Source organism: Aedes albopictus, chromosome 2 (assembly GCF_035046485.1).
Source record: "Aedes albopictus strain Foshan chromosome 2, AalbF5, whole genome shotgun sequence".
NCBI classification, from domain to species: domain Eukaryota; kingdom Metazoa; phylum Arthropoda; class Insecta; order Diptera; family Culicidae; genus Aedes; species Aedes albopictus.
In genome coordinates this window covers 239,076,622-239,103,464 of record NC_085137.1, presented here as the reverse complement: position 1 = coordinate 239,103,464, position 26,843 = coordinate 239,076,622, and the positions used below count along the sequence as shown (strand labels likewise).

The 26,843-nt window shown below is 40.2% G+C and overlaps 1 protein-coding gene across 2 annotated transcripts in view; it reads right to left on the bottom strand.

Moving 5' to 3' along the window:
• Window positions 1-207: 207 nt before the first annotated feature.
• Window positions 208-26,843, bottom strand: part of LOC109420067 (hemicentin-1) — a 688,507-nt gene continuing 661,871 nt past the window's right edge. The window contains exons 6-8 of one of the 2 annotated variants that reach the window (XM_029857682.2): window positions 23,843-24,226; window positions 7,756-8,178; window positions 208-1,273 (exon numbers count right to left, since the gene is read on the bottom strand). In XM_029857682.2, coding sequence (XP_029713542.2) covers window positions 1,005-1,273; window positions 7,756-8,178; window positions 23,843-24,226 — 1,076 coding nt within the window. In that variant the 3' untranslated portion in view covers window positions 208-1,004. Of the gene's footprint in view, window positions 1,274-7,755; window positions 8,179-23,445; window positions 23,476-23,842; window positions 24,227-26,843 lie in introns of those variants that run through there. The other variant, XM_062851398.1, reaches the window with a different exon arrangement.

Genomic DNA, 26,843 nt, shown 5'->3' with positions numbered 1-26,843 from the left:
AGTTTTTGGGAATTGAAAAATTGATCTCTCGAAACACTTTGCCACATATCTATGAAGTTCAATAATTTTAAACCAATTTATTTATGGTTATTATCTGCTAATATAATGTACTGAACAACTAACCAAGGCTGCTCAAATTTGAACTACGCGTTTTCTTTTTATAGCCTAGCAAAGTTGTCCTCTTTATAAAATGAACAGTCCTTATTGCCATGAAAAATTATAAGTACATAACAATTAACTTATTAAATATTATGACAGATGAGCGCTTATTTGCTCAAACGTATCACCGTTATTAGGAGTTCCGCTCAATAATGTAATAATAGAGGGGCTCATAAAAAAACCTTCGGATAAATTCACAATGCGTTTCCATAATTGAAACAATAACCGAACAGCGATAAATCCTTTCGTGCAAAAAAATAGTCATTTTTTCTCGCACTACTGCCAGTAGTTATTCACAAATCAATATGCGCGGCCTTTACAACCCCATAAAACCATAAAACCATTCGCCGCCATTTGTCTCGCAAGCGCGTCGTACCTGGGATAATTATGCCGCTCCTCCCATCCCTCCGGTTCTATTCTACGAGCGCGAGTGTTTGTTTTTTCCTCTGATTCTGTGGGTAATTTGCTAAAATAATTTTCCTAGCATGATGGGCGCGTAGCGTACCGCGTGCAAATGGCGCCCGTTAAATTCTTAAGATTGCCTACCACCGCACCACACGGTTGGTTGGTAGGTTTCACGGTTCCCGACGAAGATGCCATATCAACAGGATTGGTGAACCAATCCGGTTGATATGTATCCCCTATATTCCTATTCTAATTCAGCCACAAAAAAATCTTATCCTTTTCCGAAGGGGGAGAGTGCCGCCATATCCTGGTTTCTTTTTTGCACGTGAAGGAATTATCCTGTCATCCTTCGGGCCCTAGTGCAAGGTGGTTGGTTGTGTGGTTCCAATTTGGACGATTCACAGGCACGTTCCGTTGGCGAAACGTACCCTGGGCTGTTCTCAGACAATGATCTCTCGTATCACGCGTCGATTCCGCGAGTTGGGTGTCGAGTAGCCACTTTCCATGTTCTCGTCGTAGTTGAGGGACATTTGCTGCTGCTGCTGCTGCTGTTGCTGTTGCTGTTGATGTTGCTGTTGTTGGACATGTAACTGCTGTTGCTGCTGTAGAAGGGATGTGCTATCCTCCTGGTCCTGGTGATGGTGCAGTTGGTGGTGGTGCTCCAGGTAGGGATCAGGTAACCCACTAACGTCGTGATATGATGATGAATCTAGGAAGAAAGAGAGGATACAGGATATGGTTAATTGAATTTCAAGGGTTGCACACACAACTTCTGTAGTTAATGACATGCTTCCTACCCTCATGGGAGAGTAGTAAAAGGTTATTTCAGCTGTGGTTGCAACAAACTGTAAAAGTCATTTGAAAAATACAAAGCATACATTTAGACTGGGTCAACAAAGTCGATTTTTTTGGAACAAAGCTTTTTCGATTCCTTTCAGCGTCCAAAACAACTGTGCAAAATTTGGGAGCGAATGGTTGCATCCCCGTATTCCGCATTGCGATTGAAATTTGTATGGAATTTAGTATGGAAAAACGTGCTTTTTCGCATTTTTCTCATAAATTGAAATTTTTCGTCTAAAACGATCTAACTAATGACGTTGAAGTATAGCCTAGGATATGCCGAAAAACTTTGCCGAAGATCACAAAGTGGTCCGAAACTTGTGAAAAAAGTTATAACGTACAGATTGCCCGGTGGTGCTTACCATTTAACATGTAAAGGAATAACATCAATAATAAAATCTCAATTTTTGGCCTAAGTTACCAGGCGAATAACTTTTTTCACAAGCGTCGGGTCACCTTGCGGTCTTTGGCAAAGTTTTTCGGCATATCCTAGGCTATACTTTAACGTCATTAGTTACATGGTATTAGGCAAAATAATTCAACTTATGAGTAAAATGCAAAAAAGTACGTTTTCCCATACTAACTTCCATATAAATTTCAATCGCATTGCGGAATACGGGAACGCAACCAATCGCTCCCAAATTTTGCACAGTTGTTTTGGACGCTAAGACAGAAAAAGCTTTGTTCTGGGTTGATACGATCAAATTTGAAGTTTCTCCATACAACGTTGACCCACTGTAATACATATACAGTAGGACGATTCGCCAATTTGGATCTTCAACGGTAAAGGAAAATTTTGTTCGAGTCGAGCTTTCATTTTATCGATTGAACTGTAGTTTTGTCCACAGAAATAAAACTGTTTTGCTTCTTTGCTTCTTTTTTTGTTGAAATAACTTAGAGATTCCTAATCTTGGTAACGCCATTATTGAAGGATGGAATGGGTCTATAACGTGTTACGTTTCACATAAAATTTCAAAATTTTTTATACAGTTTTTTCTAAATCAATTCCGGCAGAAATCCCTGAAGGTATCCTGGGAGGATTCCCTACAGGAATTCTGGGAGTAATATCGGCACCAACATTTCAAAAGGGCGTAACTGCTTTTGCAACCAATGCCTTCTCACAGAGCTGTGGGTCGTATTTCATTCATCTCACGCAATTCACATCGATTAATCGAAAGAGGAAGATTTTATCTTTCTATTTGTGCTAGTGGATTGCTCGAGTGGGATGTGATACGCTCCACAGCTTTGTGAGAAGGCATTGGTTGTAAATGCAGTTACGCCCTTTTGAAATGTTGGTGCCGATATCTGGAATAATCCTGAAAGGAATTTCGCTGGAAGCTCGGCAGGAATCACAGAAAAAATCACAGAATAAACCCCGGGAGTAGAGAGTAGGGAGGAATTCCGAGAGGAATCCTTGAAAACAATCCTAGAAAGAATCTTTCAAGGAATACCAGCAATATTCCAGGCACTTATACCTAAATGAAGCCCCATTGGATTCTCTGAATATATTTTAGCAGAAATCTTTGAAAAAATAAGAGAAATCCGTGAAATAATTCTAGCAGGAATCACTGAAGGAATGCCGGCTAGAATTCGTGAAAGAATCCTTTCAATATTTTCTAAGGCATTCCTGTCATAAATCTCTGAGGTTATTCCTAAAGAAATCCCGTAGAGGATACCTCATGAAATCTTTAGAGCAGGGGTTTTCAGGCCTCTAGGGTCGCGGTGCACTTTTTGACAATTAATTTCTTCACGATGCACCTGTACATGATTGTCAAAGATTATCATTCCAAATTTATCAAAAAATCAAATTCCTAGGTGCACTTGGAAATTTGTACTAGACCCTTTAAATGCGAGACCCTAAGCAGATTTATAGTTGAATTTCTGTCAAATTAATGGTAATTCTTTGTCGGATTCTTGCCAATAATCTTGGCAAAACCCTGCGTAGATCCTTTGATGATTTCCTGGACGTTTTCCCATGACCAATGCTGCATTTTTGGAGAGATTCATGACAAATTCCATGAATGATCCTTAAAAGCTCCATTTTTAGAAATTTCGCATATTGCTGACAATATTTTTGCAAATTTCTTCAAGGTTTTCTTGCCAACTTATTTGGAAATAAATTGGAATTGGACTACTTTCGAGATCATTGAAAGATTTCTTCCCAGCTTTTACGCAGAATCGCACAAATACTAGTTGGATTGCGTCTGAGATTTTTTAGCGAAGCTCCAGCAGCAGAAAATTTATTTTTAAATGAAGGCAGAATATCAAATGCCACGGTGCACTTGGCAAGGCTTCGCGGTGCATCAAGTGCACCGCGGTGCACGATCTGAAGACCCCTGCTTCAGAGGAATCATAGCAGGAAACTGAGCCGGAATCCCCGAAAGAATCATAGAAGAAATCCCGGAAGGAATTATTAAAAAAATCCTTAAAAACTTGGAAAGATTTTTTAAAGGAATCCCTTCAGAAATTCCGGCATTATCCAGGATTGCCTGAAGAAATCTCGACAGAAATCCTGTGAAGAATCACAGCTGGAATGCCGAATTGAATACTTAAAACATTCTTTTTTGGATTTTCGCAAGCAATCCCTGCAAAAATCGTTAAAAATATCTCCGGGACAATCCCTACCGGTGTTCTGGAAGGAACACATATCCCGGGAAGAATCAGGTGATGATTATCGATAGGAATACCTGTAGAAATTCGGGAAAGATCTCCTAAAGGTATCTCTAGACACGAACAGTTGCTGCGTTGTACTTTTATGTCTAGTTATTCTAATGTTGACACCCCTATTGCATGGTATCGAGGGTATCATACCTCAAACCATCGTTCCATGGCCGCCATCTTGAATTATGGTCCGCCAAATCGGCGTCAAATATTGGACTTTACTAGTCAAGACCGATAGATAGATATCTATATTGCATGGTATCATAGCTGAAACTGTCATTCCGCGGCCGCCATCTTGGAATATGATCCGCCTTCTTGGATTTCAAAATGGCGTGAAATGTCGATTTTTAGCTCCTACTCATCAAGCCCGATCAACAGATATCCATATTGCATGGTATTATCATAGATAGCTCAAACCACCATCTGTCAGATATTTTTTGAGTTCAACTCATCAAGCCCGATCGTTAGATAACTATATTGCATAGTATCCGACGCAGCATTACCGTTAAAAAGCATACATTCTGGAGTTGTGGCCACCATCTTAAAACCCCAAGTCGCCATTTTGAATTCCAATACCCATATTACCACCTCTACAATCTAAGGAATGTCTATGCCAAATTTGGTTAAAATTGGCTGAGGCATTTCAGAGGAATACATTTATTTTGCATTGGAATCGATATTAGTAACATTTAGACTTGCAGCATCGTTCACGTCACCTAGTGAGCCAGTCACAAATAATATTGTCCGTTAGGAACAAGGTATGAATGTGATGAATAATTTCTTAAAAGACCGCATTCTAAAAATTTGCCTAGTTCTGGAGATATTTACGTCAAATGGACTGTCCTATAAACAGCACGCTGGGTGTTCAAGGAATCTGTCCTATAAATAGAACGCTGGACAGATATGGGTCAAACTTAGGGGGCTTCAGGAGCGTCCCAGGAAATTTAAGGGGTGTTCCAATGGCTTTTAGGGGATGTAAGGGACGTCTTAAGAGATCTCAGGAGTTCAGAGGAATTCCAGGTGCTTTCAAGAGTTTCGAGAGGACGATCCGAGGGACTTAAGAAGGCTACTTGGCTTTCAAGGGAGTTTCAGGAGGTTGCAAGAGCGGTCTAAGGAATTTCAGGGATTCATATGGGTTTCAGGAGGTTTCAGAGGCTTGCCAGAAGTACTTCCAGAAAGGGTTTTCTGGGGGCTGCATGGGCGTTTTAGGGACATTCTAGGAGGTTTCAGAGGTCTTCCCTTGAAACCCTCATTAAATGGTTTTAAGCCCCATGCAGCAAATATGAAACCAATCAATGAACTTTTGGAACCCCCTGAAATTCTCCTAATCCCCCAAAAAACTTCGTCCTTTCAGGTTCTTTTGTACCCGCCGGCAGATATCATCCCCCGACGTGCCCGGCGTCCCACAGGTAGCTCCCGGAGTGTCTGGCGAAGCCGCCGACAGATATCAGCCCTGACGCGCCCGGTGACCCACTGAGAACCCAAAATTTCATCACAATCGCTCGATGTGAATAAGTGCTTCGTGAAGTTCGTTGCCTCAGAGTCCGGAGGTTGATTACCGAAAGAACCGCCTCGGTATTTACCTAGGGGTGCCAATATCCAGCGTTACGACACAGCAGCGGTTTGCATCCGGATGTCGGTAACTGCTCGACTGCAACCATAACAGATCCGAGTGCTATTGGATTTTCCTGAAAACCGCAAGTACCCGGTGTCATGTGTGACGTAACTCTAATAACCAATCGAGGTTTGCGAAACCAGCAGAGCTGCAAGCAACAAATAACCAGCGTTGCTGTTCGAGGGTGAAGCCCGAAGCCCCTGTTGAAGACTGCTAGAGCACAGTTTAAAGCAGTCATTGACGATTCAGCCGAGAGAACCTTCGGATACATGGAACGGAGATGAAGCAACGATTGGTTCGACGAGGAGAAGAACGCGGTCATGTTACATCATGGGTCCCGGTAGAACGAGGAACGTTACAAACGGAAGCTGAAATAGCAGACCCGCCTCTTTCGGGAGATAAAACGTTGCCTAGAAGAAGCACAGTGTGAGGATGAATGGACTGCAGTGCCGTTCTAAAGAAACATAGCTATCAGAAGCAATTCGCCATTGCTTCAGTCCGCTTGACGAACCACCGTGAAGTGATCGAAAGATGGAAGCACCTGACCGACGAACACCTGAATGGTGCAGAGAACGTAGGTACAGTGGATCAAGCCAGTGAAAGAAATAACTACGTCAGCACAGCGGATGATCATCAAAACAAACGGGCCGTTTAATCATTTGTCTGTACTGGCTGATTGTCAGGAACTGGGAATCGAAACATCTTCCGGAAGAGTGGAGGATCCTATTAATTTACCTTATCTGCAAAAAAATGGCGATAAGCTAGAATGTGGGAAATTCATAGCGATCATAATTCTGAATTAAGCGGCATTCAGTGCTATCGCAGATCATCTTCAGTCCTCTACTTATAGATGGTAGGATGAGTTCATTGGAAGCTATCTAGCCATCCTCGTCGATGGCCGGTCGACAATGAACCAGATCTTCACCGTACGGCACATTCTCCATAAAACGAAATACATGGTGTTAGGTGGAACTGAGCGGGACAGCTCAAGCAATGACAGCAGTGTTATGATAGACGGGTTACCTTCGATGTGATGGAGGAATTCGTCTATCGTGGTTCCTTGCTAACGGCTGACAACAACGTGAGCCGCAAAATACGAGTACATATGTGGAAGTTGTACCTATCTATATCTATCTATCTATATATATCTATATATATAAAATTGCAGTGGCATACGTGGGACCGCGCATAACTTGCGAACGGAAGGTCCAATTTTGGTCGTCTAAGTTTTGTTCTGTTAGTTTTCACCCAAGGAAGGTTTATGAGCCAAAAAACATGGAAAAATTGAGAGTTTTTGAAAATCGATCTTCCATACATTTTGTGACCGGGGACTTGGTCTTGGATAGAAACTTGAAACGTCAAAAAACGCAGTAGGCAAGACAAAGTTTGCCGGGTACAGCTAGTATATATATAAAAATATATAAAAATGCAGTGGCATACGTGGGACCGCGCATAACTTGCGAACGGATGGTCCGATTTGGGTCGTCTGAATTTTGTTCCGTTAGTTTTCACCCAAGGAAGGTTTATGAGGCGAAAAACATGGGGAAATTGAAAGTTGTTGAAAATCGGGATTTCATACATTTTGAACGGAGTCTTGGACTTGGCTAGGGACTTGAAATGTCAAAAAACGTAGTAGGCAAGACAAAGTTTGCCGGGGACAGCTAGTTTACTATAAGCTGCAGAAGAAATTGCGATCAACTCCGCACCAAATGTACCATGTACAGGACGCTAATAAGACCGGCGGTCCTGCACTTGCACTCGGAGTTTTTGAATAATACGCGCTAAATCCGGAAGAATACGATAAGTAGAGCATGTTGCAAGAATGCAGGACAACAGTTTTGCTAAGTTGGTTTACGCTACTGATCCGGTTGCCACAAGAAGGGATGAATGGCAAAGTGCACAATGGACGAACCAGGTGGAGCGTGAATTGGCGAGCATTGTTCGTGACTGGCAACCACAAAACGAGAATTGTAGGGTACTACAGTATCTACACGCTGTTCCAAACAAACCTTGCCAGCACTGTTACGATGGACGAGGATACTTGCGAGGTAGTAAAGACATTAAACAACACTCACCTAAATGGGGCTGGTCTAACCGCTTCTTCGGTTTATGTACAGATGCGTAGGAATCGCCGCAGAACTCCTGCCGCGACGGGTTCTGACTCTGGCGGAGCGTATGCTGGTACTCGTCCTCGGCGCCGTGCTGACTAGGTGTCGCCGCCAGGTGCGGATAGCTGGCATAGTCCTCCACTGTGCCATAGGCGGGATGCGTGAGCGGGTCATACCCGTAGGACATGGCGGCGGCACTACTGCTGGCCGTGGCCGTTACCGGCGTCGGTCGCTCTGCGTAGTGCTGCGTCGCCATTAGAGTACTGCTGTTCGCGGCGGCAGCTGCCTGGGCTGCCGACATTTTTAGCTGCCAGATCGAATCCTGTGAATTAACGCTACCTCCGTTGTTTGAATTGGCGTAGTTGTTCTCGGCGTAACCCATTGTGACCCCTGAGGGAGAAATAAGAAAAGAGAACAGGAAAATACAACGGTATAGCAATTAGCAGGTCGGGTTCGTTATTTTCCGAGCGGTTGGACAGGATTCGACAAATAGCTACACGACAACGACATAACAATTAATTCTACAACGGAAAAAATATCCGTTCTTTTCTATTCATGCGCTCTGAACTATCCCCATGGCATGCGGAAGCGGATAGGATCCAAGAAGGCGGGAAAGTGAAAAACGGCTTAAGCGTATTCTTATGGCCAACAACTATAAAACACAATTAGTCTATCCCGTATTATGGCCGTGTTGTTAACATTAAATCATAAAATCCAATTTCCCCCGGCCGAGTTTGCCGGTCGTTTTCCGAGCTCTGTTCCGTTTTCTCTTGATTTCTGCCCATATTTTTTATGTCCCCGTGGAATCCATTTCCCAGGAACTATGTGCAGTAACACCATGTAGTATTTGAACAACGGTGTGTTTTCAATCACGGAAAATTGATTCTCAGCTTTGAGGTCTCCTCGTAAAAGTATTGAGAATATGCCAGTTGTTAGCAAGAGGCTGCCGCGTCCTTACCGTGTGCCATCAAGTCGCGGATGCATGTGTTTCTCGGTGAACACAAGTATGCATTATTGGTGAGCCCGTTCTATGTTATTTCTTTAAAAAATCGAATTTCATGTATTCATTCAACAAATATTCAAAAATTCATCACACTAAGTATCGGCTCAAGTACTCGAATCAGTACTTGTTTTACATGTTTATTATCTTTAGGATTTTGGAAAAACGTCTCCCTGTGACAGCCATTTAGATTTAGAGGTATATTCAGTCTTCTTCGTTTCCATCCTCGATGACCGTAGTCAAGACATGATCGGCGCCGTTATTTACTTGATTTACTTGAGTTCATCGTGAAATTTCATTTGTTCTGATCGTTCACAGAGTAGCAGCTACGAATTGTACGATCGTTTATGCTCGTAATCACGCTCATCTCTCAGTTGTAAAACCTCAAACCAGTACGAATATCACCCTGACTCGCTGTGGTTTAGGTATGGTGAGTTGCCACTTCGCTGTTTTTTTTCTTTCTATTAATCCTGCACATTGGTTCCATCCAACTCCACAATTCCTCCGTCGGCCATTAGACAAGAATGATGACGACGACCAAGGTGGTGGGGGTTGGATCCGGGAAGTCCACCGCGCCCCGCCGCCGGTGGAAGGAGAGATTAGTTATGCATTTCCCGTATAGTTTAATTGCTTTGCTTATCCCGGGAGCGTTGTTGGGCTCCGGGACGGATGCGAAACATTATGCTGGCGGCGGAGGAGCATTAGTTGTCGTTGGTTACCTCACTACTGCCACACTGACTGGTCGAGATCCATGTCCGTGTCCTTTAGTGCCAACGCTTCCCGATGGTCACCTTGGGTGATTTAATTTATGAACTGAATATTTTTTACATGCTAAGTAATTTCTCCGCTTCTTGTCAGGCTTTGTTGAGTTCCTAACGAGCGGAGATGGGGTTGATTAGTGGCAGTAAGTAAAGGTATACGTGCTCATTTGAGGTGATTTTAGTTTTTATTAATCGCTTGGGTGACAAATTGGAGTGCTGAGTCGTGTGAAAGATTAGAACTAATAGTTTTTTGAGTGTTTATTCGGATAAATTTGGGATAATTTAGCCGTAATTAAAACAGCCTTGGGTTCTGGTAATGGGGTTGTAATTATAAATAATGTAATAAAAAAATAGTAATCCGGGGTTCTTTTATATCCATTTCCTTTCTTTTCACATACCAAAAAGAAAAAAAAAAGACAAAAATGAAGTGCAAACCAGGCAGCGCTTCAATCATTTGTTTTGTGTAGGAATCATATGGAAGTAATGAGCAGTGCTGAATATGGGAGTTGTTGCCCTACAGCACACCAGTGATTTTCAACCCTTTTGAGACAGCGACCCCCTTGAAGAATTGTCAACCTACTCAGGAACGGGATCGAAATCTGTACTAAAACGTTGGATTGGAACCATTGGCGTAGCTAGCTTCTCACTCATTCTCCTAAACAAACACGAGAAAGAGAAGGATGCCAGAGGAGGCACAGGCCCCCTTTTTCATCCCGCTCGTTCTCGTGTTTGTTTACGATAGTGAGTGAGAAACAAGAAAAAGTTAACTACGCCAATGATTGGAACCCAGCAGGACATCCCAGTAGAGGCAGGTCCAGAGGCTCATGGCGGCGCAGCCTCAACAAAGAAATAAAGGAAGTCGAAAGAAATTTGACCAGGCCACAGGTCAAGGCGATGGCGGGCAATCACCAAGGTTGGGGATCTTTCAATTCGACCTATTTCACCACTACGAGTGCTCAGGTCTTAAAGTGTGTCAGTAATGCCTCAGGGAGTTTCAAGGCGTTTCAAGAAATTTTAGGGGCGTCTCATGGGGTTCAGGAAGATTTAAAGAGAGTTTTGACGGCGTTTCTAGAGGTTTGATAAGCATTTAAGAAGGATCAAGGTTCAAGCTATTTCAGTAGGTTTAAGGTGCGTTTCAAGTGGCTTCATGATGGACTCATGAGTGCCCTGGTCTTGGAGCCTCTTCGAGCGCCTAATGAAATCCTAAAAACCCTTTAGAATTTTCCTAGATCTTTCTTGAAGCCATCTTAAGCAATTCTGAAGCGCCATGGGAGCCCCTTATAACGGCCCTAAAACTCTTTTTTTTAAATTAATAACTCGGCAAGCCTCCTTGGATAAACGTACACCTCGTGCTAAAAAATCACCATTATGCAACTTGTTGTATAAATAACTATTAAACCTTTTGATATGTCCATGACAAACCCTGATTCACTATAAGATGTCCAAGAGACACCTAAAACGGTCATGACCACTTATATAACCTATTGAAACCTCCGGTGGGAAAAGAGAGAGCGGTCACAAAAACTCTCCAAAGCTCTCTAAACGCCTCGAGTTCTACTGAAAGCCCCAAACAAGTAACCATTAGCACTATATTTCGCCTTTTTACCTTTATAGGGCCATTATACGGCCAATATAGAGCAGGCCAGTTCTATACTAGCATTGTATTGGCATACAAGATAAATGATAGCGCCATATGGTTACTTGGGCAGTTCCTTGAAACGCCTTGAAACTCCATGAGACGCCCTCATACTTACCTGAAACACTCCTAGAAGCCTCATGACACCCCTGAAACTCGCTCAATACCACTGAAACCCCTAGACACGACCATGAAATACCCTTAAGTGCAACCTGAAACCTGCTGAAATACTTCCATTAATTTCAAGTGAAACTCCTGAAATGCCCTTGGAATATCCTAGAAATCTCTTGAATCTCCCCAAAATCGCTCTGGAATCCCCTGAAGCCCATTCGATGCCCCTTTAAAATCCATGACATTCTAAGTAATCCATTGAAAGACACAGCGATTACAACAACCTTTTGAAACGCTCCTAATAATTGAAACACTCCTGGAATCCGTTGGAACCTCTTAGAACGGTTCCGATATTACTTGATAGCTCATGACCAACCCCTGAAAGTCTGCTGAATGCACCTTAAAAGTTACCTGAAACCCCCTGAAATCTCACTAAGTAAGATCCTCTTCACTTTCGGGAACAGAAAGGTTGAGAAAGAAAAAGTTTCTGTCCAAACAAAAAAAGACGAACATTTGATATGTGATACTTCTAAGCAATCATCCTTTTGAATGTCATGTAGAAAGTGTTATCCTAGATCATATTCCGTTGTTTCTTACCTATAATTACTTTCCTGCAATACAACTGAATAAATGTGAGTTTACAGTACAGGTATTTGAAAATTGGTAATCTCGAAGCACGTGTTACAAGTTTATCTCCGAAGTTGACAAAAAAAAACGAATTTTGATTCGTGTATCTTGGAAAGGGCCTGAATTACTATTGTCAACGACTATTGAAAAAGTTTACTGATTTTGGGTTGTGCCTTTATTACACAGGTTTGATAGAAAAGCTAAATCTCATGTTTCTTAATGAATTTCGGAACGGGTCTTTGTGAGATGTTTCCAGAGTTTTTCATCATTCATCGCCTTCATAATTTCAAAGTTGACAAATTTTGAGTTGTACCCGTATTGCAGACAACCGTCGTTTCCAGTTTGAACACATACACCTACCTGAACTTCTATGGAGTCATTTCAATCCTCATAGAGGCGAAGTTTTGAAGTAATTTCTAATTGGTTTTTCGAGAATTTAAGATTTTTGTTTGAAAATATTTTGCGATTCAGGTGAGACTTCTAATTGGTTATAGGTTAAGAACAGACATGTTTGATTGGATTTTGGAACGTATTTTAACAAAAGCGCCATGAAAATAGGTTTCACCATTCCATCCACACTTTTTTGAATTTTCTACTAAGGCTCTAAAATACATTAATTTAGAAATTCATTTGAGCTTTCTTTTAGGGACTCATCTGACTATTTACACTTTAGTGATCGAAAAATCTTTTCAAAAAAAAAAAAAAAAAAAAAACGGGGTGCTGGACATTTCCACCACGACTACTTCAGATTTTCTTTCAACAATCAGTTTAGGAGCTTCTCTCACAATATTTCCCGAGATTCATTTGAAAATATGCCCAAAAAACCGTGCCAACATTTCTGGAACTCCTGCGAGGTTTTTCCTGGATTCTTTTCGAGAAAATTTTCAGGATTTTTTGCAAAAAATAGTAGCTTTTCTCTTTTTTTCGCAAACTCTCCATATATAAAAAAAAAAAACAAGAACTCCTCCAAAATTTTTTTTAGAACGGATTTGTGCAAGAAATTGTTTAGAAGATAGCACAGGATTTGTTTGAAATTTTTTTCTATGACATATTTGTGAGGGTTACTGCAGAAACTCTCCAACCAGTAAATGAATTTATCTGACAACATGTAAAAAAAAAAAATCCTCGCAGTTAAATCAGGCAGTTCACAGGAAATGTTTTCCTTCTGAAATTCCTTCGATGTTTCTTCTAGAAATACCTGCGTTGATTCCTCCATAAATTCTTTTGATAAATCTTCAAAGGGTTCCTCTTGAAACACCTCCAATAAAATTCCTCTGAGAATTCTACCTAGGAAGTTCCTCCGAGGATTTTTCGGAAATTGTTCAACGCAGCCTTTTAAAATTCGCCCAAGAATTCCATTCGAAATTTCTTCGATGATTTTTTCAAAAATTACATAAGAAATTATTCCAATGATTCTTCCAGAAGCTCTATTAAGGATTTCTACAGAAGACTTTTTTCATAGAATTTATTCACGGATTATTCTTATTATTATTCTTAGATTCTTCCTGGAGTTCTACGAAAAAGTCTTTAGAAGTTCATCAAAGGATTTGTTTTAACTTTCTCCGGAAATTTCACCGATATTTCTCCTCAATTTTCTCCATGAAGTTCTTTAAAAACTCCTTCAAAAATGCTTTTAAGATATCCTAGAGTGCTTGAGATTCAGCAAGTCCTCTGAGAAACCCCTACGATGTCTCATTGGAAAGTGTAGGATGCTTTTGGAAAAATCCGAAAAAAATATTCCCGCAAAAAAGTCAGCTTAGCTCAGAAATAAATTTAATAGACTCATGAAGTTCACTGGCCCATATAGCCGAGGCGGTAAACGCACGGGTATTCAGCATGACCATGCTGAGGGTGACGGGTTCGATTCCCGGTCGGTCCAGGATCTTTTCGTAAAGGAAATTTCCTTGACTTCCTTGGGCATAGAGTATCTTCGTGTCTGCCACACGATATACACATGCAAAATGGTCATTGGCAGAGGAAGCTCTCAGTTAAAAACTGTGGAAGTGTTCATAGAACACTAAGCTGAGAAGCAGGCTTTGTCCCAGTGAGGACGTTACGCCAAGAAGAGGAGAGGAGAGGAGGAAGTTCACTGGCAAAATTTTGGAAAACAACCCACATTGGGCAAAATCAAGCCCAAAGGTGGAAAAAATTAATAACTTTTTTAATACAAGACACTATGTGACCATCAATGGCTTATTCGAAAGCAAATTTTCTCAAGAATTGGTTGGTGGATGATTCATGTACGGGCAACTTCTCTGAAGCGAGTTATAGAGCCCGTTTTACCCCAGTTCCCCCTCAAATTTGTGAATTTCTGTTATTTTACGACACTTGTTATGATTTTAATGATTTTTTCGCTGGGATACCATCGCCCCACTCCCATTGAGTAACGTTACATACAAAAAGTTATTAAAATGTTGGAATTTTAGGGTGTTGTGGGGTCAATTAGGCAATGATATATTTTCAAGGTAGAAATTCATTTTTAATTTTTATTTATGCTTTTTTACGTGACAATAATTAAATAAATGATCGAACACATATGGTTTATTCCTAAAGAAACCATTTTTGGCGAGTTTGATCTCAAATTATTATTTATATTTAAGTTTTCCCACATACAAATATAAGTAGTTCCCATCCTTATACCACCGATTCCAAACATTTCCAAACGATGAGCCATTGCTTATATACTCCAAAAATATCCTAAATGTTGTTTGCGCATAGCCCCATAGACGGGAGGTGACGGCAGCATATAGTCATAGAGCTTAGTTCATCCAAACTCCCCTATAAACTTATTTTTTTATTGTTTTTAAATTAAAACAGCTTTAACTTGAAACTTCTATGCATGATATGAGTTAATATTGATGAAGAGCTAACCAGTAATATCACTGCATCCTATGAAATTTGGAAATTTAGGGTACCATGGGGTTAAATGAAAAAAAAAACAACCAAAAAGCTTGAATGACCATATAAGTTGACAAATAACTTGTTTGAAAGATAATATCCATACGAGTTCATTAATGACTGATTGATGCACAGGTAGAACACATATAGCCGAAGCGCTAAACGCGCGAGTATACAGCAAAACCATGCTTAGAGTGTTGGGTTCGATTTTTTTTCGGTTCGGGATTTGGCATTATTGAAATTCCCTCAGTAGTCATCATCAAACTACTAGTACCTAGCCGTTCAACACGAGAACGTTAGGCAAAGGGGTCGTCGTTGTGATTGTGTTGTTCAATTATGGCCCTCTGTTAATTTTCAACTTCTATTCAATTTCTCTCGTCGTACACTTGCGATTCTATCCACCGTTTCTTTCATTACTTTCGTTACTCCCTCTTTCTTTGAGTAGTATTAAGTTCACCGAGAAAAGCCAATAAAATTCAATTATAATAAAAAAATAAGTTTATAGGGGAGTTTGGGTGAACTAAGCTCTATAACTATATGCTGCCGTCACCTCCCGTCTATGGGGCTATGCGCAAACAACATTTAGGATATTTTTGGAGTATGTAAGCAATGGCTCATCGTTTGGAAATGTTTGGAATCGGTGGTATAAGGATGGGAACTACTCATATTTGTATGCGGGAAAACTTAAATATAACCAATAATTTGAGATCAAAGTCGCCAAAAATGGTTTCTTTAGGAATAAACCATATGTGTTCGATCATTTATTTAATTATTGTCACGTAAAAAAGCATAAATAAAAATTAAAAATGAATTTCTACCTTGAAAATATACCATTGCCAATTGACCCCACAACACCCTAAAATTCCAACATTTTAATAACTTTTTGTATGTAACGTTACTCAATGGGAGTGGGGCGATGGTATCCCAGCGAAAAAATCATTAAAATCATAACAAGTGTCGTAAAATAACAGAAATTCACAAATTTGAGGGGGAACTGGAGTAAAACGGGCTCTATAACTCGCTTCAGAGAAGTTGCCCGTACATGAATCATCCACCAACCAATTCTTGAGAAAATTTGCTTTCGAATAAGCCATTGATGGTCACATAGTGTCTTGTATTAAGAAAGTTATTAATTTTTTCCACCTTTGGGCTTGATTTTGCCCAATGTGCAACCCTAGTAGCTTTCCGAAAAAGTCTGAGCAAAATTTGAAATTTGAAAGCGCCCTGAAAACGGCACTGTAATAACGCATAAAGCGAAAGAGAGCCTATAGCTCTTTACCACAGCGGGTTAAGAACAACAGAATATCCTGAAGATTCAGGTTTCTGAAGTCAGTTTCACTTAATAAGTGTTTACCGAATACTCGGAAACGCAGTTACGCGAAAACTGGACAGTTACATATCAAATGATACGAAGTTCCATAATCGGATTCACAACTATCACAGGCAAATGAATGCTGAATATTCGCCATGTGATAGCTGAGTCGGCAGTGGCCAGTCAATGCTTTGACCAGCATGCTGCAATTCTGCTTAGACAGATTAGTTAGATACTTCGCCACCCGTAGAGATGGCTCAGCACTATACAATTTGGTTTGACGACATGACTCCAAACTATTCCAATATTGTCTGTGTTGAGTGACAGCCCAGGTGTGAATCTGAAGCTTAATCCAACACTTGGATATCGGAATAGCTGGCTCAGGGCCAATGAAGTCATGTGATGCTCCAGAGCGAGCTAACGCATCAGCCAATTCATTTCCAGCGATGGAAGAATGACCAGGTACCCATAGAAGGTGAACAGCGTTTGCTGAATTCAGCTCCTCGATTTGAGTTCGACAAGCGATAACTATCTTCGACCTGGAGTTGGCCGAAGCAAGTGCTTTAATAGCAGCCTGGCTATCTGAACAGAAGTATATTACTTTGCCCATTACGTGCTGCTGAAGTGCTGATTGCACTCCGCACATAAGAGCAAAGATTTCGGCCTGAAAAACGGTACAGTGTCTACCAAGTGAATAAGACTGATACAGCCTTAGCTCACGAGAATAAACACCAGCACCTGCTCGACCTTCGAGAAGGGAGCCATCAGTGTAACATACGATGCCGTCTGAAATACTTCTTTCCAGATAACCAGATGTCCACTCTTCCCGGGAAGGGAATTTCGTGGAAAATGTCCTATATGGAAAATTACAAGCAATTGTAAGATCACTTGGAGCAAGGACAATTTTGTCCCAATTCACCAAAAGTGGAAACAACGAGGTGTGTGTTGAACTGCGGTTCACAGGAGTTTCCTCTAGTAGACCGAGTACCCGTAGACGGTAAGTGCAAGAAAGGGCTTCTTGTTTGAGATGAATGTGTAGTGGGGCAACGTCAAAGAGAACTTCTAGCGCTGCCGTAGGAGTTAAAGAGAACGCTCCAGACATCGCCATTAAGCACATCCTTTGGAGATGGCCTAATTTTGATTGGACCGTTCTCACTTCACCCTTTTGCCACCACACAAGACATCCATAAGCCAATATTGGCCGAACCACAGTTGTGTAAATCCATTTGATATACTTGGGTTTTAGACCCCAAGTTGTACCAAAAGTACGCCGGCATTGCCCGAAGGCCATACAAGCTTTCTTGATTCTGAACTCAATATGAGGTGTCCAGGAAAGCTTGGAATCAAGAATGACTCCAACGTACTTTACCTGTTCAGTCACATCGATTTCAGAATCAAAGAGACGCAAAGGTCGAACGCCATTACGGTTTCGCCTTTCCGTGAAAAGAACAATAGATGTTTGACTCGGATTAACCGAAAGGCCATATTGGCGACACCAACCCTCAACTACCTGAAGGGCGTTTTGCATCAGGTCGAAAAGGGTGCTGATGCACATACCAACTAACAATGTTAGGTAGTCGTCGGCAAAACCATAAGTAGGAAAACCGCTATTATTGAGTTGCCTCAATAGCGTATCTGCTACGAGATTCCACAAAAGCGGTGATAAGACTCCCCCTTGGGGGCATCCACAAACACTCAATTTCCTAATCCCTGCTAGACGCAATGTCGAGAAGAGATATCGGTTTTTGAGCATTTGGTGAATCCAATTGGAAATCATTGGAGATATACCATGACTCCGTGCGGCTTCCAATATGGCATCGAAAGGCACGTTGTCAAAGGCACCCTCGATATCTAAGAAAACACCCAAACAAGATTGCTTTTGAGCGAATGCTTTCTCGATATCGTAAACAACCTTGTGTAAAAGAGTCACAGTGGACTTACCAGATTGGTAGGCATGTTGGTTCACATGAAGAGGCACGTTGGCCAGATGAACATCACGGATATGATGATCTACAATGCGTTCTAAGCATTTCAGAAGAAAAGAGGTCAAACTGATAGGTCTGAAACTCTTTGCTTCTTCATACGACGCACGACCCACTTTCGGAATAAACTTTACAGTAATATCCCTCCAGGATTTGGGAATATACCCTGTAGCAAAACTGCAAACAAGTAGTTTTTTCAAAAATAGCCATATATGAACTAATTTCAGGAACAAAGACCGTTTTTCAGAAAAAAAACTCATAAAATTTTTTAAGAAATTTTAGGAGCAATGTCATAAAAAGGAATATTACCGGAGTCTAGGAGAATCAACCGTAAAGTACACAACTGAAACATTGTTGATTGGCCCTTACGAATACCAGTAAGGTATTTGTCATCTGTTCATTCTCAAGTAACATTTTGATGGCCAATTGGCTTGTAGAGGTTTTTAGAACCGTTATAAAACCTCTCAACTTTTATTTTTGTTTTATGACTGTTCTCAGAGCCTCTTCTAGTCTTTTTGACTAAAAAAATGTTACTTGGGTTCTTATATAACGGGTACTAGCACAGTTTTGAGCCATTGACAACTGCTTAAAAACTTTGCATTTCATTCCGATCCATGCTTTTTTAGTTTTGGAAATCGCAATCTCTCCATATGGTGAATTCGTTTCTCTTCTGTTCTTGCTTTCCTGTATCGCTCTTTGTTAAGGCGGATTTCGGCCACTAGCATCTGACTTCTAGTGGCATACTTCTCGTTCGGTCTCATACCCGATCGTCTAGTTTCTGTTGGTTTCCCCTGTTCTCTCCGCTGGCTTCCCTTCGGCTGACAAGCATTGGATATTGAAACACAAGATTCTGTTGTTTCTTGAACTCTTCCTCTGATTCTCGACGCTGGGTAATCGAGGTCAAATTTATGCGATTACAAGATAATGATGCAAGTCAATAGGTCGTATGTTACTTACAGTGTTCTTACTGGAAGCTTTTTGTTCCGTGAAAAAGTTGGAGGCTTCTCCAAATGATTATTCAAAAAATCAAGTTTAATCAAGACGAAATTTAGATAACAGTGCTAGATGATTGAAATTCCTTAATGAATTTGTCCCAGAAGTTCTTCCAGATTCCGGTATTTTACTAGGGTTTAAATAATTGTTAATGGAATTCCTCCTTGATAACAATCTTCCGGGATCTCGGAATTTCTACCGATTCCTTCGGAAGTTTTCACGGAGATCCTTGAGAATTTATTTCCAGTTTTTTTTCCCAGTGCATTACTACTAGAGTCCCTCATTCTTTACCAAAGTTCTTCGGTTTACCAAAAAAAAAAAAATCGTGTGATTTTTTTCCTGGGACTGCAACAGCAGTTTCCCTCGGTTTTTTCAAACGTTGTCACGATTTTTTTTGAGTTTCTCTCGGCATTCCGCTTGAAGATTTTTTTGTGATTCCTTCCGGATCGGATTGCTCCAGTAGTTGTTTCTAGGATGTATTTCAGAACTTGTACATGAGTTATTCCTGGGATTTCTACTAGAGTTCCTCCAAAGATTTCTTCAGGAGTTTTCCGCGAGTTTCTGCAGGAGCTACTTCTAGGATTTATCCGAGCGTTTTTCCGTATAACTCCTACGCGACTAGATTGGAAAAACAAAACTATTACAGGTTGTGTTATTTTGTTACAATTATTTTTGTAACAATGATTGTTATAAAACATGTACCGTTAGTAGTTTAAATAACAAAAATTCGAACAAAACTCGTTCCAATTTAAACAAAAATGTATCATGTTAAGATAATCATAACAAGATTATATCAAATTTTGTTAGACTAAACTTGTGAAATCATAACAAAATTTTAACAAGTTCTGTTATATATTTCAGGACAAATTTGTTACAAGTTTTGTTGTAAATCTCTTGGCTCGAGTGACCAAAATAACAAACATGATCAATCTTTTTTGCAACAACACAAAAAACTTATAAATTCTGAAATAATTTTGTTACAGAAAATATAGCTAAGATTTCAATAAACGTGCTACGAAATTATGTTAGAGGTGACTGTTAGAATAAATGAAACAGGTTTTGTTACAATTTAGTTACTAAAATTATAACAAATGTTAATATAACACATGGAAAAATCCTTATAACAGAATTATATCAACTATTGTTGATTCTAACAACAGTTGGCATAATTTTGTTATGTGCTTCTAGTCGGGCAGAAATCTTTACGGGATCTCTTCAAACGTTCTTTTGTAAGGAATTTACATACATGAGTTTTCTTTTGTAGTTTTTCCCGGGAACCCAAGTAACACACATGTTATGGCAGCGCAAGTTTTGGTTGTATAGAAGTAAATTTGTCGTTATTCTAGCATTGTGTTGAATTTACTTCTATACAGCCAAATCTTGCGCTGTCGTAACTCTTATATGATATGCGTGTTGCTTAGGATTTATACAAGAGCTACCTGGGATATTTATCGCAGGATTGCACCAGAGATTTCTCTCGGAGTTTTCTCGGGTCTTCTCCTAGAAGATTCCTTCCGGTGTTGCTCCCGGGATGTCTCTCAGGATTTCTCCATGACTTTTTCGCAAGATTTTTTCGCACTTTCTTTTTGACATTTCGGCAGGAGTTTTTGCTGATATTTCTCGTGGAGTTCTTCCCGCAATTTTTTGCACATGTTTTTCCAAGCTTCTTCTCATAGCGGTTACCAGGATTACTTGCCGGAAATTTACTTAGATTTTGTTTTGAAAATTTTCCCAGGACTACTCCGAGAGTTCTTTCCGATATCCCTACCCTAAACGTTCTTTTTTGGGATTTATCTAATAGTTCCTTCCGACGTTCTTGTGGGGATTTTTTCACGAGTTTTCTTGGATTATCTCCTGGGATGACCACGGAATTCCTTGAATGAAATTCTTTATGAAATAAATATCGAAAGGAACACAGATTAAATCTTGCGAAATATTCTGAGAAAAATAGCTGATGAAAAATCGAGAGGAGCTTTGGAAACTCAGAAAAAAAAATACTGGAATGTCTGGAATACCTACAGCGGATGGCTAAAATGTTTGGGATAGGCAACTTTTTTTCTCCAACAAAAAATTCAACATGCTGTAACTTTTCATAGAGTGCATCAAAAAATCTCAAATTTTGACTGTTTGTCAACCTATTATATGTGCATCATTGGTACAAATTTGGGCTCGATTGATTGATTTTTCGTGAAGTTAGAACCGTTCGGGTGAAACACTATTTTAAGACAACTAATTTTTGAACTGTCATATCTCGAAAACCAGTGAACCGAATTGAATGAATTTTTTAACGTTTATCAATAATATATTGATACTTAATACGACGTTATAAAATGTTATATTTTCTCTCGACGAATTAAGTTATACCGGGTTGAAATTTTTACCCATATAGAGGAAAATAAGTCAAATTTACAATACCACCCACAAATTATTAAATGTGCTCTTCCTTCAATCTAAACAGGCTCTAATATATCTGATTAGAGATAATTTAAGAACAGAAGTGGAAAATCTTTGGATATCAACACTAAAATTTATTAACATTGATGTAAAAAAAATACATTTTTTCAAAAAAAAAAAAAATCCAAAAAGTGTCAATCCATGATAACTTTTTTCAACGTATAAAAGTACCTATGTTTTAATAGTTTGTGAAGCATTTACATATTATTAGTGTACGTTTAAAATTTCATTCAATTCGGTTCACTGGTTTCCGAGATATGACAGCTCAAAAATGAGTTGTCTAAAAAATAGTGTTTTACCCGAACGGTTCTAACTTTGCGAATTATTAATCAATAGAGCCCAAATTTGTACCAATGATGCACATATAGTAGGTTGACAAACAGTCAAAATTTGAGATTTTTTGATGCACTCTCTGTAAAGTTACAGCATGTTGAACTTTTTTGTGAGAGAATAAAAAGTTGCCTATCCCAAACATTTTGGCCATCCCCTGTATCTCGGGAGAAAAAGCTCTGACAGTAATCTCGAGAATTCTGAAAACATTTTGAAAAAATCTTCAGGAGGAACTTCAGGAGTGATAGCGAAATATTCTTTGGAAGAAATTCCTGGTAGAATTTCTGCCGAAATCTCTCAAAAATTCCGGGAGAAACTTTTGAAAAGCCATCCAGTAAAATTACTTAGAGGAATTCCTGAACTTGGATAAATGGAAGGATCTCCAGAAGGAATCCAGTGAGAAACTCTGGAAGCATATCGGGAACACCTCTGGAAAAAATCCCGTGAGGTACTGTAGCAGAGACCTCGTGAAAAACTTCTACGCAGTTATTCAAATACACTGATGTCGTTTCATCTCCAAGATAGGAGATTCAAAGTCCATCAGATGGTTGTGTATCAAAATGATGATCGAACTAAAATCAGGGAACAGACGAAGTTTTTAACTCTATACACACAGTCCGGTATTCGATTGGAAATACTGTTTGCATTCAGTAATTGCACGACTTATGTTGGAAATCACTCGAGCAATCGAAACGTTTTGATGAATGCAAACTCAAATCAGTGGAAAGCTGCTACACCATCCCCACCTCACAAGCCACGCAGCACGACTCGCACAGGATGGAGATCCAAAGTGTTACATTTGTTAAATACATGTAGCCAGGGCCGGATCTAAGGGGGGGCCGGGGGGGCCCGGGCCCCGGGCCCCCACATTTTAGGGGCCCCCACAAAAACCTTTTTTGGTTGCTAACTTTAGCTTTATTTTTCATATTGCTCAAGTACTGTTCAAAAATAAGGAAAAACATTTTTGGTCACCTCTCAGAAGGGCCTCCACATCCGCTCGGGCCCCGGACCCCCACAATCCTTAATCCGGGCCTGCATGTAGCAATATGCTTGCTTATGACGAACAAAAAAAAACACTGTGTCTACGGTAGATGAAGCGAAGTGGAAAAGCATTAGGAAGTATCCGACAGGTGAGAGCACTTGTAATAAATGAATGAGTATACACATCTCTACACATGCTGAGCTGGAGGAGGAGGAGGAGGAGAAGGAGGAGGAGGAGAAGGAGGAGGAGGAGAAGGAGGAGGAAAGTAGAAACACATTCACATGCGACGAGCGGGCTTTAGCTTTGGCTGGTTGGTGTTGTTCCATGTGGGTCGGGTGTGTGGGTGGAAAAAGGTGGTGGCGGTGCGAGAAAGGATGCAATTGCTAACATTCATTACACACATAACGCTGTTGCTTCGGATTCGAATTTCTGTGTTGGGGGATATCGACCGAAAAGGGGGGTGGTGGTGGTGCCGTAGGTTGAAGAAGGGTTTCCGGGAGGTGAGGATGGAAAGCGGAAAATGCTCTCTCGGTGTGTCTAATAACTAGCTTTTTTTCTGGATTCTATTTACCTGCTGGAACTGTAAGAGCGCTTGCTAGTCCTGCATGTAATGTTCAAAGCGAGAAGGAAATATAAATAATTCATTCGATATTACATGTTACGAATGTTACAAATTGCATGTTTACTCTCTAGTGATTATTTAACGTTGGAATTGGAATTGGAATATCGGTGGGAACTGGCTTTTGTAGGATGATTAGTATTTGTAGATACAAAATGAACGGTTTTTCGGAATGGGAAAACTGTTTACTAGAAAACATGTGTTTTTATCTACTGCTGATTAACCAACTATACAGGAAGAGTTTATAATTTAACAAGCCATAGCTTTTTTGTTGTTAGAGAGCGAATTATTAACTGCAAACTGTTTAATTTTCCCCGACAACCCTTTGAAGAAGATCAAACGGACTTACATTCTTGGCCGACGATGGTGTGGTTCGGCACCTGCAAACTGGTTCCCGTGTGATATCCGTAGCCATTCTGTGTTGCGTAGACGGAAGTTTTCTGGTCTTCCATGGCCAGAGCCAAATCCATCGAGTGTTCCAGTGCTTTGTTGTCGAGCCCGGTGGTCGGATAGTACGGAGGTGGTGCTTGACTTTGCTGCGCTACGATTGAGGGCCGCACCGAGTCCATTTCGTAGTCTTTGGTGGTGGAAGATTTTTTGGTATGCTTTCGCTTGCAGCGGCAGAACATCAGCAGAAGCCCTACGAATAGGGCAAACACGACACAGGACACTACGATGGCGATCAGGGTTGGTGTTGCCATGAAGGCCGAGTCGTGGACGTAGGCTGGACCAACTGCGACGAAAACAATTTGATTAGGTCTATTGAACAGTATAGGACAGGGACGATCTTGTTTCGGTAAAACAAAATATCTGCTTTGGATTCAATCTACGTAAATATTCCGCTGGTAATTTCTCTACAAGCTACACCAAAAGTTCTTCCTAGAGTACGTTTTTAAGGACAAACGTCTAGAAATCCCGTTTGAACAGTGCATCAGAACTTCAGACGCACAAATCTCAAGAAGCAAACTTCAAACAACAGTGCATTTTATTATTGTGTTCTTGCACACTTGTAATAAGCTTAAAATAAGAAGATCTGGTGCGCTGGTTTTATTTACGAAGAGATTTGTGCCCTCGAAATCGTGAGTAGGTGCCAAAGTCGGCCAATGTGGTGGTTATTTTGGGATTCTAACAAGTGTGTCCTTAATTGCCTACGGTAATGTTTTTAGAAAATCTTTTAATAATTCTCCTGGAATTTCTCTAAGGAGTTTTTCCACATTTTAATAATTTTTCATTTCTTCGGCATTTGTTTTGTGAATTTTTATGGTTAATCCTTTAGGTATTCCAGGGCAATGGGGTTTTTAAATTAAGAAAAATGTATCGATTTTTTGATTTTATACGAAAGAGCACCTTTTTCTGAGCCACTATGATTTTTTTCAGAATTTTAGAACTTCATTTTGGTACCTAAAATCAATTTCAAAGAGATTTTTTTAAATCACCTTTTGACAGCTGGGTAACTGTTTGACAGCTTCACCCAGTACAAAATACGACGAGGGGTGATTCGACAAATCGCTCCCATACAAACTTCAAATTGATTTTTAAATAGGTTCCCGGGCACCAAAACTCATGAAAATTTGGATTTCGGCTCAGTTTCGCATGCAGATTCAGAATATGGAATTATCTCAACACCGCTAAAGAAGCCAATTCCTATGGAAATTCCTGCGCCAATGTGTTTGATAACTGGTTCGACAATTATTTTGATAATTTTATTGACAATTTCTTCGGCAACTTCTTTGGTAACGACTTTTGGAAATTATTTCGAGAATTCTTTCGGCAATTTATTTAAGAATTGTTCCATTAGAAATTACAGTGGATTTTTTTGTTATTTCCTATGGAAATTGCTCCCGCTATTTCTTAAGCCATTCCTTTGAATTCCTTCGACAATTTAAATAGAAAAGTGGCGTTTTTCAGTAACGCCAATTAAAAGGAGTTTTGCTGCGAGAATATATTCCGAAGATCCTCCGAAAATGTCGCCAAGGTTTTGTCGAGAATTGCTTAAGAAGTTTTTCCAAAAAATTCTTGAAACGTTCCTCAAGATTTCCCTTGGAAATTCTTTTATGATTTTTCCTGGAATTCTTTCAAGTAGGGTATCGCGGCACTTGGACGGTGGCTTCTATATTCGTCTGTTTCCCACTATAATTCAGTCAATTTTGAACCAATTGACTTGAAATGTTGTACGCGGGTACATACTATACCTATCACAGGGGCTGTCCATTTATTACGTAAGGGAATTTTCACGGTTTTTCGATACCCCCACCCCCCCCCCCCTTGTAAGATTTTTTGTATGGAGACCTAAATATTTTTGTATGGCTCGTAAGATTTTTCAAACCCCCCCCCCTCCCCCCATCAACCCTTACGTAATTAATGGACAGCCCCTCACCACATTCCAAAAGCTTTGTCAGTTGGTTCAAATTTGTCTGAGTTGTAGTGGAAAACAGACGAATATAGAAGTCACCGCCCAAGTGGCGCGAATCCCTGTACCTTAGAGAATTCCTTCCGGAGTTTCTCCAAAAAATCTTTCAGGATATTTTTCGCAAATTTCTTGAAAACTTTGCCCGAGAATTATTTCATGAGTTTTACCGAATATTTCAAGAGGTCCTTCAGTAATCATGTTTAGAGTTTCTTTGGGAGTTTTTCAGGAATTTATCTGGATACCGTCCATCCCCGTTAGTTTGACATCTTCTAATCTGAACTCCCGCTATGCATCATTCAAACTAAAAAAGGATTAAAACGTCATTCTGCTCATGGGACGGAATAAAACGGAATGCAAACTCAAAACAAAACAGCAAACAAGGCTACCAGCAGGATGTCTTTTGATGCTCATAGGGCTACTAGAAGTTTGAATTGAAAATAAATTTAAAAAATATGAATTCCTTCGTGAACTCCTACGAAAAGTTTTGAAGAAAATGCTGGAGGATGTTTTGAAAACAGCATCGGGAGATGATTGCCGATGAAATTTCCAGAGAAAGTTCCGGTAGCTGCCTGTGAAGATCTTCTGGAAGAGCTCTTCTGAGATTTTTCACGATTTCCCGAAAAAAAAAAACATTCCCGAAGAATACCTGTTGGAATTGTGGAGAGAATTCCCAGTTGACCTTTTGGAACAATTTCTAAAGAATCTTTTGAAGATTTTCTGGAGGAACTGCTGGAAGATTTCCAGCAAGAAATGTCGGGTTGATTTCTTGGCTTAGTTCAGGGGCAATTCCTGGAGGAACTTTTCAGAGAAACTTCGGAAAGATTTTATAAAGGGACTTTAGGTACAAGTCCCTAAAGAACTTGCCGAAGAATCTCCGGAGGAACATCTTGAAAAACTCACGGAAGGGCATCTGCTAGTATTCTCGGAAGAACTGCTGATA